This window comes from Microcaecilia unicolor, chromosome 9 (assembly GCF_901765095.1).
Source record: "Microcaecilia unicolor chromosome 9, aMicUni1.1, whole genome shotgun sequence".
NCBI lineage: Eukaryota > Metazoa > Chordata > Amphibia > Gymnophiona > Siphonopidae > Microcaecilia > Microcaecilia unicolor.
Genome location: NC_044039.1, coordinates 62,254,607 through 62,271,923, shown reverse-complemented (window position 1 = coordinate 62,271,923; position 17,317 = coordinate 62,254,607). Strand labels below are relative to the sequence as shown.

General features: G+C 48.9%; 1 protein-coding gene across 3 annotated transcripts in view; it reads right to left on the bottom strand.

Annotated features, from left to right (window-relative positions):
• Positions 1–17,317, bottom strand: part of TTC38 (tetratricopeptide repeat domain 38) — a 561,013-nt gene that overhangs the window by 89,426 nt on the left and 454,270 nt on the right. For all 3 annotated transcript variants that reach the window (XM_030214669.1, XM_030214670.1, XM_030214671.1), the window contains one exon: positions 12,170–12,251. In XM_030214669.1, the coding sequence (XP_030070529.1) occupies positions 12,170–12,251 (82 nt within the window). The remainder of the gene's footprint in view (positions 1–12,169; positions 12,252–17,317) is intronic.

Here is a 17,317-nt window from a genome sequence, read left to right as displayed (position 1 = left end):
AACGCTCACACATAGACTATTGGAGATGCCAGATATCCCAATTTTAATGGGAGGAGATTTTAATTTAGTACACGAACCAAGTTTGGATAAATCACTGGGTTCTGCACGGGAGGTGGGGAACTCCGATAGAGGTATTCAGCTGCTATGTTCTACTTTGCGTCTTCTGGATATTTGGCGCGCCTTACACCCCACAGATAGGGATTATACCCATATGTCGCGGGCTCATGGGACGCAATCTCGTATTGACTACTGGTTGGTGTCCTCGATATTCTCCTCAGTTTTGGCGGCTGGAATTGGTCCCTATAGCGTGTCGGACCATGCTTTGGTGTGGTGCTCGCTTACTTTAGGGCCAGCTGGTGCAGGGTCATATAGGTGGCGTTTTCAGATACATTTATATTGGGATGCAGAATTCTGGGACTATCCTATATAATAATTCTCACCTCCAACGTTCTAATATGCCTGGTACCGTGGCTCCCTCGGAGGTGGTCTGCTAGGCAGTTTAGAATGCACTGACGTCAGTGATGTCACTGACAGCTGATTCCAAGGCAAGGGGAGGAGTAGGGAAACACGCTCCCCCTGCCTGGGAAACAGCTGTCAGTGCCCCCCCTCAGCGCAACACCCAAGCCCCTGCCCTGCAAAACCGTGAGCCAGGCAGGGGGAGGAGTAGGGAAACATGAGCGTGTTTCCCTACTCCTCCCCCTGCCTACCAATCAGCTCTCAGTGCCCCCCCCTCGGCACAACACCCAAGCCCCTCCGCCCCGGCGCAGCAGCCAAGCCCCTACCCCCCTCGACGCATCACCCAAGCCCCTCCCCCGGTGCATCACCAAAGCCCCTACCCCCCCCTCTCGGCACATCAACTCCCTCGCCACCCGCAGCCGCCAATACTAATGCTGTCCGGCCGCTGCTGCTTCTCCTGTGGAGCAGCAGCGGCCAGTACAAAAAGAAAAAAGCCAAAAAAAGATTTTTAACCTGAAACGCGGCTCCGTAGACAGCCATCTGGCATTGGCTGTCGTCACTGCAGCCACTCCTCCTCTCCCCTCCACGTCACTGCCCCTGCAGGAAGACCCTGGAGGAGCGCAGCGACGTCAGAGGGGAGAGGAGGAGTGGCTGCAGAGATGACAGCCAATGCCAGATGGCTGTCTACGGAGCCCTGTTTCAGGTTTAAAATCTTTTTTTTGGCTTTTTTCTTTTTGTACCGGCCGCTGCTGCTCAACAGGAGACGCAGCAGCGGCCGGACAGCGTTAGTATTGGCGGCTGCGGGTGGCGAGGGGGTTGATGTGCCCGGGGGAGGGTAGGGGCTTGGGTGATGCACTGGGGGGGTGGGTAGGGGTTTGGGTGTTGTGCCAAGAGGGGAGGGGAGGGTCGCTGGACATGGGTGGCTGCAGGGGGAGAGGAAGGTCGCTGGACATGGATGGCTGCGGGGGGGGGGGGGCAGGGAAGAGGGAGGGGGGGAGGGGTCCTGAGACCAGATGGATAGCTGCAGGTGAGGGCAGGGGAGACAGAAGGGACGCTGCAGGGGGGCAGGGGGAGAGGAGGGTCACTGGACATGGGTGGCTGCAGGGGGGGCAGGGGAGAGAGGTAGGTCGCTGGACATGGGTGGCTACAGGGGGGGGCAAGGGGAAAGGAGAGGAGGATCGTTGGACATGGGTGGCTGGAGGGGGGCAGGGGAGAGGAGGGTTGTTGGACATGGGTGGCTGCAGGGGAGAGAGGAGGGCCACTGCACATGCGTGGCTGCAGGGGCAGAGGAGGGTTGGTGGGGAGGGGGTGCTGAGACCAGATGGGTGGCTGCAGGGGGGGCAGGGGAGACAGGAAGGACGCTGCAGGGGGGGGGGGGAATTACCTTGCTAGTGCCTGTTTCATTGCCTACCGAAACGGGCCTTTTATATTAGTTTATTAAATAAATGGAATGAGTATCAGACCAATAATGCTGAGCATGCACATACTCCTATACTTTTCTGGGAAGCGGCTAAAGTGGTTTTAAGGGGAGACATTATAGCTTATACTGCGTTCAAGAGGAAGGCGAGAGAGAGGGAAATTTTAAGATTAGAAAGGAGGCTCATTAAGGAGCGGATTCAATATGGGAAGACATATTTCACTGATGGCTTTGCAGACCGAGTTGGGGGAATTGCTTCATGCTCGAGCGGTTAAGTCCATACAGTATTATAAATTTCAATTATATCGCCATGGCAATAAATCGGGAGCAATATTGGCAAAATTTGTTAAAGGAATGAGAGGGGCCACTAGAATAACTCAAATAGATCGAGGAGATGGGATGTTGGTGATTGAAGACTCAGAAATGGCAGAGGTGTTTCTGCAATATTATAAAATGTTATATGCCCGTCCAGTGGAGGAGACTATGGAGGGCGATATATTTTTAAATAGTATAGATCTTCCGCGAATCTTGGAGAAGGACCAGAATAAGTTGGGGGAGCCCATCACGGAGGAGGAGGTGGCATTGGCCAGTCAACAAAGCCCCTTATGCAAGTCACTAGGTCCGGATGGACTTCGAGCTGAATTCTATAAGTTGTTGTCTCCACTGCTACAATCGCTGTTTCCATATCATCAAGCTGATCAATCCATAGACTGGTGGGTTGTGTCCATCTACCAGCAGGTGGAGATAGAGAGCAAACTTTTGCCTCCCTATATGTGGTCATGTGCTGCCGGAAACTCCTCAGTATGTTCTCTATCTCAGCAGGTGGTGGTCACACACAGCAGCAGCTCTGGCTAGGCCTCCAAGCCTAATTTTTAGGTTTTGTTGAGTGCCTGGGGTTGAGGGCTCTTTTGAGCAAGTGCAAACCTGGTGGTGCCAGGTCCCTCCTTTTCTCCCCCCCTCCCGCTGGCTCCGTTAAAAAAAAAAAAAAAAAAAAAAATTTTGAACGTCTTTAAAGGCGTTTATTTCGACGTTTATTTAAACGTTTATTGCAGCTACTCACTGGGACACCAGGTCGTTACAGCTCGGGGCGGCAAGCAGGTAATTTTTACCTTTTTATAGCGGGCAGGGGGTTCCCCGATTCTTCTCCTCGTGGCATATGGCGTCGGAGGGCGAGGGCGCAAAGGGTCGCTCCCCGGATCGCTTGACCGCTTCTAGAGGGGATGCGGGGGTCTTAAAGCCTGATTCGCCCTTGTTGGGTGACAGTTTCGTGACCGATGAATGTCCCGGTCCTTCCTCTGGCGTGGCGGTTTTTCCCGCCATAAACGCCCATCCCCCGCTCCTCGCCTCCGCCATCTTGGCCGGCCACGCGGCTCGGACGGCTTCTTCGTGGGCCGCCCTTGAGGTTGGAGACATTAATGCCATGAACGCCCTTAATTTGGGCGACGGCACAAAAGCGGCTAAAGTTAAGCGCCGTTCTTCCCGCGCGGCTCCTTCGCGGAGTGTCGCGCCGGACGCCATTTTGGATGCGCAGCATGTCTCTCCCCCGCTCTTGCGAGCGTCGGTTGAGGGTGCGTCTAGGGCTGTTGCCCAGGCTGCGGAAGTGCACAGTCTGGGGGGTTTCTCCCCCGAGTTTGTTTTGCTGCTGCATCAGGCCTTCCTCATGCAAAACGCTGCCCCTGCTCCCTCGTCTGGTAAAGAGGTTGAGGTTCCCAGAGGTAAACGCCCTCGGGTTGATTCCCAGGCCTTGGAGGACTTTGTCTCCTCCGATGTAGATGAGGGCAGCGTGTCTGAGGTCTCCCAACGGTCCTTTGCGGATTCCTTGGAGGAGACGGATCCCCGCTCGGATGGAGCGGATGACCCCTCTGCAGCGCGGCTTTTTAGCCCAGAGGATTTGCCCAACCTGTTGTTACAGGCCATGGACACTTTGAAGATTTCCTCTCCGGAGGACGTCTCTCCCTCAGCCCCTGTTGGCTCTGCCATTATGCTGGGGACGAAGCGCCCGCCTAGAACCTTCCACGTGCATGATGCCATGCACACCTTAATTTCGGCTCAATGGGATGCCCCGGAAGCGAGCCTTAAAGTGGCTAGGGCTATGTCCCGCCTCTATCCTTTGGCTGTGAGTGAACGTGAGGCCTATCTGTGGCCTACCGTGGATTCTTTAATCACTGCGGTGACTAAGAAAACGGCGTTGCCGGTGGAAGGTGGCACGGCCCTAAAGGACGCCCAAGACAGAAGATTGGAGGCGGCCTTAAGGTCGTCCTTTGAGGCGGCTGCTTTAAGTTTGCAGGCCTCAGTTTGCGGCTCCTATGTGGCCAGGGCGTGCCTGACTATGGTGCAGCGGGCTTCCCCCTCGGATCATTCCTTGAGGGCTGATTGGCCGGCCCTGGAATCGGGCTTAGCCTATTTGGCAGACTTGCTGTATGATGTCTTGAGGGCCTCAGCGAAAGGCATGGCTCAGACAATCTCTGCGCGGCGGTGGCTTTGGCTGAAACATTGGTCTGCTGACCACGCCTCTAAATCCCGCCTGGCTAGATTGCCTTTTAAAGGCAAGCTGCTCTTTGGGGTCGAGCTGGACAAAATCGTGACCGATCTCGGCACGTCTAAGGGCAAGAAATTACCAGAGGTCAGGGCTCGGGCTAGTACTCGTCCCGGTACCTCCAGAGGACGGTTGCAGGAAGCCCGTCGGTACCGCCCGGGCAAGTCGGGTTCCTCTGCCCCCTCTTCCTTCAAGAGGAATTTCTCCCCCAAGCAGCATTCCTTTCGCAGAGACCGCCGTCCCGGAGGTGCTTCCTCCGGTCCTCCCCCAGGGTCTCGTACCCAATGACGGGGCCTTGGTCCACGCCCCAGTGCAGATTGGAGGACGGCTGTCCTCGTTTCTGGGCGAGTGGACCACAATAACTTCAGACGCGTGGGTGCTGGAAGTCATCAGAGACGGCTACAAGCTAGAGTTCTGCCGACCCTTAAAAGACGGGTTTGTACTCTCTCCCTGCAAGTCTCCGGTCAAAGCTGTGGCAGTGCAGCAGACCTTGGACAATCTGATCCGCCTGGGCGCGGTCGTTCCGGTGCCAGAAAGTCAGCTTGGCAAGGGACGTTACTCCATTTACTTTGTGGTACCAAAGAAAGGAGGTTCTGTCCGGCCTAACCTCGACCTCAAAGGGGTCAATCGGGCCTCGAAAGTGCGGCACTTTCGCATGGAGACTCTCCGCTCTGTTATAGCGGCAGTGAAGGCAGGAGAGTTCTTGGCTTCCTTGGACATCAAGGAAGCGTACCTGCATATTCCCATCTGGCCTCCTCATCAACGCTTTCTGCGTTTTGCAGTCCTGGGACGACACTTCCAGTTCAGAGCCCTCCCATTCGGGTTGGCTACTGCTCCGCGGACCTTTTCCAAAGTAATGGTGGTCATCGCGGCCTTCCTACGAAAGGAAGGGGTACAAGTCCATCCTTATCTTGACGACTGGTTGATCCGAGCCCCCTCTTATGCAGAGTGCGGCAAAGCTGTGGACCGGGTAGTTGCTCTTTTGAGCTCCCTGGGATGGATCATCAACTGGGAGAAGAGCCAGCTGCGCCCGACTCAGTCCCTGGAGTACCTGGGCGTTCGATTCGACACCCAAGTGGGCAGAGTGTTCCTGCCAGACAATCGGATTGTCAAACTTCAGGCTCAGGTGGACCAGTTCCTAGTAGCCTCTCCTCTTCGGGCTTGGGACTATGTGCAGCTGTTGGGCTCTATGACGGCCACGATGGAAGTAGTGCCCTGGGCCAGGGCTCATATGAGACCACTTCAACACTCTTTGCTGCAGCGCTGGACTCTGATGTCGGAGGATTATGCTGTGCGCCTTCCCTTGGACCCAGCAGTGCGCAAGGCGCTGAGCTGGTGTATGCAGACAGACAAGTTGTCTGCGGGAATGCCTCTGGTGACCCCAGAGTGGATTGTCGTCATGACGGACGCCTCTTTGTCGGGCTGGGGAGCCCACTGCTTGGGAAGGACAGCGCAGGGGCTCTGGTCTCCTGCAGAGGCAAAGTGGTCTATCAACCTTCTGGAACTCAGAGCCATTCGGTTGGCGATTTTGGAGTTCATCCCGGTACTGGTGTTGAAGCCTGTACGGGTCCTGTCGGACAATGCCACGGCTGTGGCCTATGTCAACCGCCAGGGAGGTACCAAGAGCGCCCCTCTAGCCAAGGAGGCTATGAATCTTTGCCAGTGGGCGGAAGCGAACCTGGAGCAGCTTTCAGCGGCCCACAATGCCGGAGTCATGAATGTCAAGGCGGACTTTCTCAGTCACCATACCTTGGAGCCCGGAGAGTGGCAGCTATCTGCTCAGGCGTTCTTGGACATCACGAAGCGCTGGGGCCAGCCGAGCCTAGATCTGATGGCGTCATCGGCCAATTGCCAAGTGCCGCGCTTTTTCAGCAGAGGACGGGACCCTCGATCCCTGGGAGTAGATGCTCTTCTCCAACAGTGGCCGACACAAGAGCTTCTCTATGTGTTCCCGCCCTGGCCCATGTTGGGCAGGGTGCTAGACCGGGTGGCAAAGCATCCCGGCAGGGTAATCCTGGTGGGTCCGGATTGGCCCAGACGTCCCTGGTATGCGGACTTGATCAGGCTCTCAGTCGACGATCCTCTGCGGCTGCCAGTGGAGCAGGGCCTGTTACATCAGGGTCCCGTGGTGATGGAGGATCCCTCCCCCTTTGGTCTTACGGCCTGGCTATTGAGCGGCAGCGTCTGAGGAAGAAGGGCTTCTCAGACAAGGTCATCGCCACTATGCTGAGAGCGAGGAAGCGCTCTACTTCTACTGCTTACGCCAGGGTTTGGCGTATCTTTGCAGCGTGGTGTGAAGCAGGCTCACTTTCTCCCTTCACTGCTCCAATTTCTTCAGTGTTGGCGTTCCTGCAAGAAGGTCTGGAGAAAGGCCTGTCGCTCAGTTCCCTTAAAGTCCAGGTAGCGGCTCTGGCTTGCTTCAGGGGCCGCCTGAAGGGTGCTTCCCTGGCTTCGCAGCCAGATGTGGTGCGCTTTTCTCAAGGGAGTTAATCACCTGCGCCCTCCTCTGCACTCAGTGGTGCCTGCGTGGAATCTCAACCTGGTACTAAGAGCATTGCAGAAGCCGCCTTTTGAACCCTTGTCGAGGGCATCTCTGAAAGACCTGACGTTGAAAGCAGTCTTTTTGGTGGCTATCACTTCAGCCAGAAGAGTTTCCGAGCTCCAGGCGCTCTCATGTCGAGAGCCTTTTCTGCAGTTCACTGAGGCAGGAGTGACTATTCGCACAGTGCCTTCCTTCCTGCCCAAGATTGTTTCTCGCTTCCATGTGAATCAGCAGCTCTGTCTCCCTTCCTTTCGTAGGGAGGACTACCCAGAGGAGTACTCTGCTCTTAAATATCTGGATGTGAGACGAGTCATCATCAGATACTTGGAAGTGACCAATGATTTCCGGAAATCGGATCATCTGTTTGTCCTGTTTGCAGGTCCTCGTAAGGGTCTGCAGGCTGCTAAGCCTACAGTGGCAAGATGGGTCAAGGAAGCCATTGCAGCGGCTTATGTGGCCGCGGGGAAGGTGCCACCTATCCAGCTGAAGGCTCACTCCACGAGAGCTCAGGCGGCCTCGATGGCAGAGGCCGGATCCGTCTCCTTGGAAGAGATATGCAAGGCGGCAACTTGGGCTTCGGCTCATACATTCTCCAAGCATTACCGTTTGACTGTGGCTGCACGGGCGGAGGCCCGGTTTGGAGCTTCAGTGTTGAGGTCAGGGATTTCAGTGTCCCGCCCTGGGTGAGTACTGCTTCGGTACATCCCACCAGTCTATGGATTGATCAGCTTGATGATATGGAAGGTAAAATTATGTATCATACCTGATAATTTTCTTTCCATTAATCATAGCTGATCAATCCATAGCCCCTCCCAGATATCTGTACTGTTTTTATTCTGGTTGCATTTCAGGTTCAAGTTTAGTCTTCAGTTACTTCAGTAAGACTTCGTGTTCAAGTTTTTTCACTTGGATTCTTCAAGAGTTGAGACGAGTTTGTGTTACAGTGAGCTGCTGCATTCCTCTCCCCTCCGTTTTACGGGGCTGGATTGAGACTTAAAATTCTGCCGGCACTCCCTCCCGCTTCGTACGGTTGTAGGGCAGCTTTGTACCCCTCCCGCTTCGGCGGTGTTAGGGTCAGTCAGCTCCTCCCGCGGTTGCGGTTGCAGGATAAGCCAGATCCCCCCGCATCGGCGGGTGTGGTGTCCCTCTCCCGCTCCGCGGGGATGAGCTGGACGGATTCCCCTCCCCCACTTGTGTGGGGATGAGCTGGGTTAATTCCCCTCCCCCGTTTCGGCGGTGGTGAGCTGGGCAGAGTGTCCCTTTGTGGGTGTAATTCTCTAAGTGCTGAGTCCTGCGGATGGAGCTTTGATATCGACATACTGAGGAGTTTCCGGCAGCACATGACCACATATAGGGAGGCAAAAGTTTGCTCTCTATCTCCACCTGCTGGTAGATGGACACAACCCACCAGTCTATGGATTGATCAGCTATGATTAATGGAAAGAAAATTATCAGGTATGATACATAATTTTACCTTATGCAGTTTGTTAGGGATGGGACTCTGCCTAGTTCCCTTCAACTAGCTCAAATCATTCTATTGTTAAAAACATGGAGAGACCCTTCGCAACCGTCATCCTATAGACCCATCTCGTTACTAAACGTAGAAGCTAAGTTGTTTGCTAAGGTTCTGGCAAACAGGTTGGCCCGGGTGTTGCCCTCGGTGATAGCCGAACCACAAGCAGGGTTTGTACGGGGACGCACAATTACAAAAAATGTTAGGAAAATTCTATCTCTTTGGAACAGGTTGAGCAGTTAAAGGTACCATCGTTATTAGTTAGCTTCGACGCGGAAAAGGCGTTTGACCACGTAGATTAGCAGTTTTTATTTGAAACGTTGCGCATTATGGAGTGGGGGAGTTCTTCATGAAAGCAGTTCAGGCATTGTATAATTCACTTCAGGCAGTGATTGGCTTGAATGGGTTTTTTTCAACGACCTTTCAGATTGGTAGGGGAACAAGGCAGGGATGTCCCTTATCTCCCTTACTTTTTGTACTCTCCTTAGACCCCTTGATTAGGGAAGTTGTGAGCAATCCGGAGATAAAAGGGGTTCAGGTGGGGGCGAAAGAATTCAAAATTTCTGCCTTCGCGGACGATTTATTAATTCACATTATAGAACCCCAGGAATCTTTAGCAGCGCTGATGGATAGCTTTCAGGAACATGGGGAATTTTCTGGTTTTAGGCTCAATCTAGACAAGTCTTTGGCCATCCCAACTTTTGAGTTAGTGTGGCGAGATTGGAGGGGTGAATTCCCACTGCGATGGGAAGCCAGCTCCCTGCGCCCCCCCTAGCTACACCACTGACATATTCCAAACACTAAAATGAAAATAAAATGATTTTTTTTTTCCAACTTTGTTGTCTGGTGACTTTGTTTTTCTGATCATGTTGGTCAGTCTCTGATTCTGCTGCTCTCTATCTCTTAACTCAGTTTCTTGGGCTTCCTTTCCATTTATTTCTTTACTTTCCTCCTTTCTTCTTTATTTCTTGGCCTACATCCATAAGTAAAAGCTGCGTCCTGAATTGATTTGCACTTACCTAATTATTTTACCTAATTCCCTACCTAATTCTCTAATTACTTTACCTAGTTCCCTAATTCCCAAATTACTTTACCTAATTCCTTATCTAACTACCTAATTACTCTGTCTAATTACTCTACCTAATTACTCTGTCCAATTACTCTAATTGTTTTATTGCCTAATTAGTTTATTGTCTAATTGCCTTATCGTCTAATTGCTTTGTTATCATCTATGTTGGAATAAAGACTATCCCTTTGGAATGAAAATAGCCTCTGTCTTTGCTGTCACCCCATATCTCGGAGGTGGCTGGTTCATTGTATCTTGGGTGGGTGTAAGGAGGTAGAAACCCTATTTGCCCCATATTTCCAAATGGTATATTTCCTATGGTAAGTAGAAATATATCAGAGAAATAATTCCCACATAATTACAGCCCTCACTGATACTAGGTTGTCAGAGGGGGCCATGTAAGAACAGACTCCGACTATAAACAGTCCTCTGCGGACTTGACTGGAGGAGGTTTCCACGAGGATCCAGCTTTTGCCTATTTTCTCCATCCATGTGCAGTTTTTCTCCTCTCTTCCCTTTCTCTCATCTCCGTCAGTATGCATCTCCTTTCTCACTTCCCTCCCCTCCATCCATATGCATCTCCTCCCTCTCTCTTCCCTCTTCTCCATCCATGTCCAGCATTTTTCCTCTCCTCCTTCCATCCATATCCAGCATTTCTCCTCTCTCTCTTCTCCTCCCCTCCATTCATGTTCATCTCACTTCCTCTCTCTTCCCTCCCCCTCCATACATGTCCAGCATTTCTCCTCTCTCCCCCTCCCCTCCATCTATGTGCATCTCCTTCCTCTGTCTTCCTTCTCCGCCATGTCCAGCATTCTCCTCTTTCCCCTCCCCTCCATCCATCCATGTGCATCTCCTTCCTCTGTCTTCCCTCCCCTCCATCCATGTCCAGAATTTCTCCTTTATCCCCTCCATCCATGTGCATCTCCTCCTCTGTCTTCCTGCCTCTCCTATCCATGTCCATCATTTCTCCTCTCTCCCCTCCATCCATGTGCATCTACTTCCTCTTTACCTCCCCTCCATCCATGTGCAGCATTTCTCCTGCCCTCCCCTCCATGTGCAGCAATTCTCCTCTCTCCCCTGCTCTCAGACCCTACATCCATCCATATCCAGCAACTCTCCTCTCTCCCCTGCCCTCCCCTCCATCCATCCATGTTCAGCAACTCTCCTCTCCCCTGCCCTCCCCTCCCATCCATCCATATCCAGCAATTCTCCTCTCCTCTGCCCCTCCATTTATCCATGTCCAGCAATTCTCCTCCCTCCCCTCCCAGCCATGCCCAGCGATTCTCCTCTCTTCCCTGCCCTCCCCTCCTTCCAGTGATTCTCCTCTCTCCCCTGCCCTCCCCTCCATCCCATATACAGCAATTTTCCTCTCCCCATCCATATCCAGCAATTCTCCTCTCCCCTGCCCCCCTCCATCTGTCCATGTCCAGCAATTCTCCTTCCTCCCCTGCCCTCCCCTTCGTGCCCAGCGAGTTCTCCTCTCTCCCCTGCCCTCCCCTCCTAGCCATGTCCATCGATTCTCCACTCCCCTGCCCTCCCATCCATTTCAAGCGATTCTTCTCTCCCCCCTGCCCTCCCCTCCCACCCATGTCCAGTGATTCTCCTCTCCCCTGCCCGCCCCTCCATGTCCAACAATTTCTCCTCTCGCCCCTGCCCTCCCCTCCATGTCCAGCGATTCTCTTTTGCCCACTATCCTCCCCTCCCATCCATGTCCAGTGATTCATCCCAGCCCCCCTTTTCAGCCCCCGAGTTCCAGTTCCAGCCCCCCACCCTTTTCTCCCGCAACATCCCCCTTTTTATTCCTGTTGTCCTGCATTTAAATATTTTATTTTATCTCAAAGTCAAAGCAGCAGCAGTGAAAGAAGCAGGCTCACCTTGATCCTTCCCTTCCTTCCCTCTCAATGTCCCACCCTCGCGGAAACAGGAAATTACATCAGAGGAAGGCGGGCCAGATTTTAAGAAGTCCAGCCGTGCTCTAGTACTCAGTTTGTACATTGAAGCCAATGGGCTGGCAGAGACTAAGGCAACGTACAGACCTATAACTTCCCACAGCAAAGCTAAGTCTCAAGAGGTAAAACATTTGTTTGTTTTAAGAAGCAGGAGAAAATTAGCTAGTGAGAACAGAGGCAATGAAGTTGTAATGGGGGAGCAGGGAGGGACCTTGCATCACTAGGCTTACATTTGAGGCACTCAACTGAAACTGATAACAGGGCAGGAGAACACAGAGTCACAGAGCTGCACAGGCGATGTCTCTCCATCTGCTGGAGATAGAGAATACTGGCTGAGTTCTAATGCACAGGTGCTTGTATGGCACATCTCATTAAATTTTCTATATCCACCTTCTGGTGGATGAACACAACCCATTAGTCTGGACTGATCCTTAGGTGACGTAATGGAAATACCCGTCATGGGGTAGAAGACTATACCCATAGTTTTGGATTTATTTTATGTAGGATGAAGCCTCCTGAAACCAGAAGCAAAGTTACTTCTTTGGAGTCATCTAATTCAGTATTACATCAAAGTCTTAAAGGATACAAGTCTGAGGTTCCTAATGCTTTTACTTGTAACACTATTCTCTTCTTTTGGGGGAAAAAAACAAACAAAAAAACCCCAATTCAAACCGAAATATAGTTCTTCACCTTCCATTTGAATCCGGTAGAGTACCGAGCTGTTATCTACAATATCTAGCATGGTTCCACTTGATAAAGCATATTTTGCAATCTGGAAAAACAAAACAAAAACCTGTCAATCACGTTTGTGCTGAAATATAAAAAATGTACTGAAAAGCATAGCAAGTTCCTTTATGGGGAAGTCTGTCCTCTTAAGATACATAGCCTTTTCTAAAATACCTGCAGGAATCCATGTGTATTATTATTATTATTATTTGCTGGCACATGCAGAAGTGGTCATTTTACAAATAAACACATTGAAAAAATGAATGGCATGAAACTGGCAACTATGACATGGTGATTTCACATGTTCCATATGCAAATGACTCTACTTTCACATTTAGCCATCCCATTTTACAAACCGACATGTGCAAGTTACCAAAGTGAGGCTGCAATTTTTGAGGTACAAAAACGATGTGAGATTAAGGAAAATGACTCTCTTAATCCCTTGCACAAAGTCCTGGTTGAAACCATTATTTAAAAACTTATGAATGCCTTTGAGCATCAAACATCAAAGTATTTCCCGTACACGTGTAGTCCTTTTGTAAAAATAGGGAATACACGTGTATTCTCCTACTAACCTACAAATGCACTCGATCTGCAGTCCCTCCTTATTTCTCTACCCTCATCTCCCCTTACGTTCCTACCCGTAACCTCCGCTCTCAAGACAAATCCCTCCTCTCAGTACCCTTCTCCACCACCGCCAACTCCAGGCTCCGCCCTTTCTGCCTCGCCTCACCCCATGCTTGGAATAAACTCCCTGAGCCCAAACGCCAGGCCCCCTCCCTGCCCATCTTCAAATCCTTGCTCAAAGCCTACCTCTTCAATGTCGCCTTCGGCACCTAACCACTACACCTCTATTCAGGAAATCTTGACTGCCCCAACTTGACATTTCGTCCTTTAGATTGTAAGCTCCTTCGAGCAGGGACTGTCCTCATTTGTTAAACTGTACAGCACTGCGTAACCCTAGTAGCGCTCTAGAAATGTTAAGTAGTAGTAGTAGTAGATCTTAGATCCGCTCAAGCTATGCTCAAACAATGCCCCCTTGAAATCTCTGCATGGTGTGGATTTCCACATGTAAATTGTGGCGGTCTGAAAATCGATATTTATACAAGTATGTGATATACACATGTAAATACTGCTATTTACATGCAGACATGTTTCTTAAATAATGGACATACTGAACAGTTGGGTCTCTGATCTCTTGTAATGCCATGATGAGGACCACACAATCCATCCCTTACCATGAAATTGGCCACTTTCCACAGAATTGCAGCAGGGCTGGATTGGGGAAGGGAAGAAGGTGGCACTTGGCTGGCAGTGTATTTATGACTTCCTCACATCTTCCCCCTCCCCTGGCCAATTACTCTTCTTGTAACATTAGGGAAAGAAGCAGCAGTATCATGTACAGTTTACAAAGTGGTATTCAGAACCTGAGCAGCAGAGAAGAATGATATGACCACTCACCTCCTCCTACAGAAGGTCAAATCAAAGTTGGATGGGGGATGGAACTGGTAGACAAAAGAGGGGCAACTGGGTAAAAGAGATGGTGGAGGGATGACAGGAAGGGAAATAAGTGTGAAAATGGAAGAAAAGTGGTAAATATTTGTGGTTAAAGACAAGGGGGGGGGGGGACTGACTGTGATGACCCCTATAAAAAGTGATTAAACTAGATGGGAAATAGGGGAGAGTGGGGCCCCTACTGCTGTGGGCCCTCAGGCACTACCCTATTGTCCAAATGGTCAGTCTACCCCTGGTTAAGATAATATATCTTAAAGAGATTGGCTTTTAAGTAGAACTAGTGCCTTTCTAGCTGCAAGTCTAATCATAATATAGTTCAGTGAAAAATGAAATTTTGCTAATGTTTATGCTCATTAAAAACTTAATATACCTCTTAATTCAATAGTCCAAAACAGTTTACAATACAATAAAATTAACAGTATAAAAACTAAGAGAACTCCATAATATTAATAGGACAGACCTACCCAAACATACACATCTTTCTCCTAGCAGGAAATTACCATCTTCAGAGACCCTAATGTATTTATTTATTTATTTATTGCATTTGTATCCCACATTTTCTCACCTTTTTGCGGGTTCAGTGTACCAAATCAAAGCAAGTTTCCAAATTAAACGCTTCCTTAAATAAAAATGTCTTCAACAGAACCTTAAATTTCTTAAAATTTTTCTCAAGACAGATGTAGCTTGGGAGAAGATTCCAGAAGATGAGAGCAAGGTAAAAATAATACTCCCATTCTGGTAGAACTAAACCTGCAGCTTGTGGTACATGTTTGAAATAAAATAAATGTTTTTCTAACTTTAATGTGCCAGCTCTGTATTGTGAATATTCACCATTGTGTATAATTCCTAATTTGTTTGACATGTCTGTATGTTCCAGCTGCATTTGTCTGCTAGTCATTCTTATTGTTTGTTTCAAAGTTTACCGTTATCTTTGTTTGCTTTGCTATCTACTTGCAGTACCCCGTTTTCTTTCCTTGTCTGAATAAAAGTTTATTTAAATTCTTTCCCACTCTGTTATATCCAAGCAATTGTTCTTGAAAGGGGGATTATTGCTCTTAGCCTGTTGGATTACTTGCTTGACACTACCATCTTGTGACAAAACTGAACATTGCCATCTAAGGTTTATTTGGCTATTAATCTGAACTATATAATATGACCTTGTAATATTGTTCGTGTTTTGAAAACTGAAAAATGCCTGATGTACTTGTCACTATGAGGTGTATTTTCAAAGCACCTATAAGTCTTAGTGGTTTGAAAATGAGCCCCATTGTGTCCACTCAGTGAAATCATGTGGACTTTGTTCTGTTAGTATTATTATTGATGATTGTGAGAGTGATTTTGATGAGTAAGGCAAAGATGGTCTGTTCAATGTAATCTAAGGGATTTTTTTGACAGATGAATTCATTTTATTCTTTTTATGCAGAATAACAAAGACATTTTAAACCAAATTTGATTGGCATTGAAACTAAAATCTATTGTTTAGCACTATTGCTTTTGCATTGTGCATATCTGAACCATTACTGGTGTTTTATAAGCTTAACCTAGTTGTGTGAAGGCTCTGATTACTTGCCATAGGGGCTCTAGGCTGGGGTCACTTGGGGGAAAAAAAATTCCAAGCTGCTGATTCTGATCTGCTATGCTGGGAGATCAAGAAAGAGACAGGATCTGACAGGAGTGAGCATTTGGAGCTTGCCAGGAGTAGATTCCATACACTGTGGAATCAGGAAGGCCTTCTAGGTTGGGAACATCAAGGCACAAGCTGTCTAACCTTCCACTCACTAGATTCATTATGGTTAATATTAAAAGTAAATCTGAAACCCCACTTTCAGGGCCCAGAAACCTGTAAATATTTCACAAAATTGCACTTTTTCACCGAGGATAATCTACCTTTATGTTTTCCAATGGATGGTACATTTAAACTTGATGCACTTATACATTTAAGAGAAAATTTGGAGGATAGAAAAGTGGCACAGGATCAATGGATAAAGTATTTCAGATAATATGAGGGGGGGGGGGGTTCTAAAAGGGACAAGGTTCATGCGCTGTCTGGGTTAAAGGATACAATGCATAAAAAGGTGGCCACAGTTAAGGAAAAATGAAAAAAGAACAAAATATATTACTGAAATTAAAAGTAAAGCAGATTATTCTGAAGGAGTAATACCGCATCTCTGTATTCAGCACTCTCTCCTTCCTCACCCCCTCCTGAGCAACAGAAGAGAGGGATGCTGAAGATGAAACAATGGATATGAGGACAGAAAATGTACTAATACATTAGATGGAAAAAGAATCCCTTCAGAGGAAGGGCAACCACAGTGGCTAATTTCTTTTGATGAAGAGGAAGGTCCGGGAAACAATAAAGGGTAAACATGATGAGAGATTTTCTAGAATTGTCTGGGCTTAAGGATGCTACTACCTGCACTATACAGCTAGAAAAGTACAATACTATGTCTTTCGAACAGTTGAAACAGATTTATGATTTAACAAAAAAAAAGCAAAGGGTGTTAAAGAACTCTGAAAGTGTATATCCACTGAATTTGTTATCGGGTATATTTTATTTATTTATTGCATTTGTATCCCACATTTTCCCACCTTTTTGCGGGTTCAGTGTGGCTTACAATAAGAAATGAATGATGGAAGTACAATTTGTTACAATTTGGTTATGGATTACATTGTACAGAATTACGCGAGACAATTGAAGTGTCGTTAAGGAGTGCAACAATGGAACACAAACATTGAACATTGGAAGGAGACAATGGGAGCTTAAAGGGCAATACTAAGGCATAAAGACATACGGTATACATATTTCTGTGAGTAAAGGTATGAGTGTGAGATTACGGGGGATGAGAGTTCAGAAGTGGATGTATGGTGCATTAATGAACAGTAAGTGTGGACTTTATGTGTTTTGGCTCTTTCCATAAGTTTTTTCAAAAAGATGGGTCTTCAATGATCTGCGGAAGGAAGCTTGCTCGTGGATCGTTCTTAAGTTGCGCGGCAGTGTATTCCAAAACTGCGTGCTCATGTGAGAAAAGGTTGATGCGTGTAGCGTCTTGTATTTCAAGCCCTTGCAGTTGGGGAAGTGGAGGTTGAGGAAAGTTCGGGATGATCTTTTGGCGTTTCTGGGTGGTAAGTCTATTAACTCAGACATGTAGGCTGGGGCTTCGCCATGGATGATTTTGTGGACTAATGTGCATACTTTAAAAGTGACGCGTTCCTTGAGTGGAAGCCAGTGCAGTTTCTCTCGTAATGGTTTTGCACTTTCATATTTTGGCTTTCCAAAGATGAGTCTGGCTGCCGTATTCTGAGCTGTTTGAAGTTTCCTCAGTGTTTGCTCTTTGCAGCCTGCGTATAGTGAGTTGCAGTAATCCAGATGGCTGAGTACGAGGGATTGCACTAGGCTGCGAAAGACGTATAAAGGATATAGCGAATGATACATACCTGTAGCCGGTGTTCTCCGAGGACAGCAGGCTGATTGTTCTCATGACTGGGTTGACGTCCACGGCAGCCCCCTCCGACCGGGAAAAAACTTTGCGGGAGGTCCTGCACGCAGGTCACACCCATCGCGCATGCGCGGCCATCTTCCTGCCTGTACGTGACCGT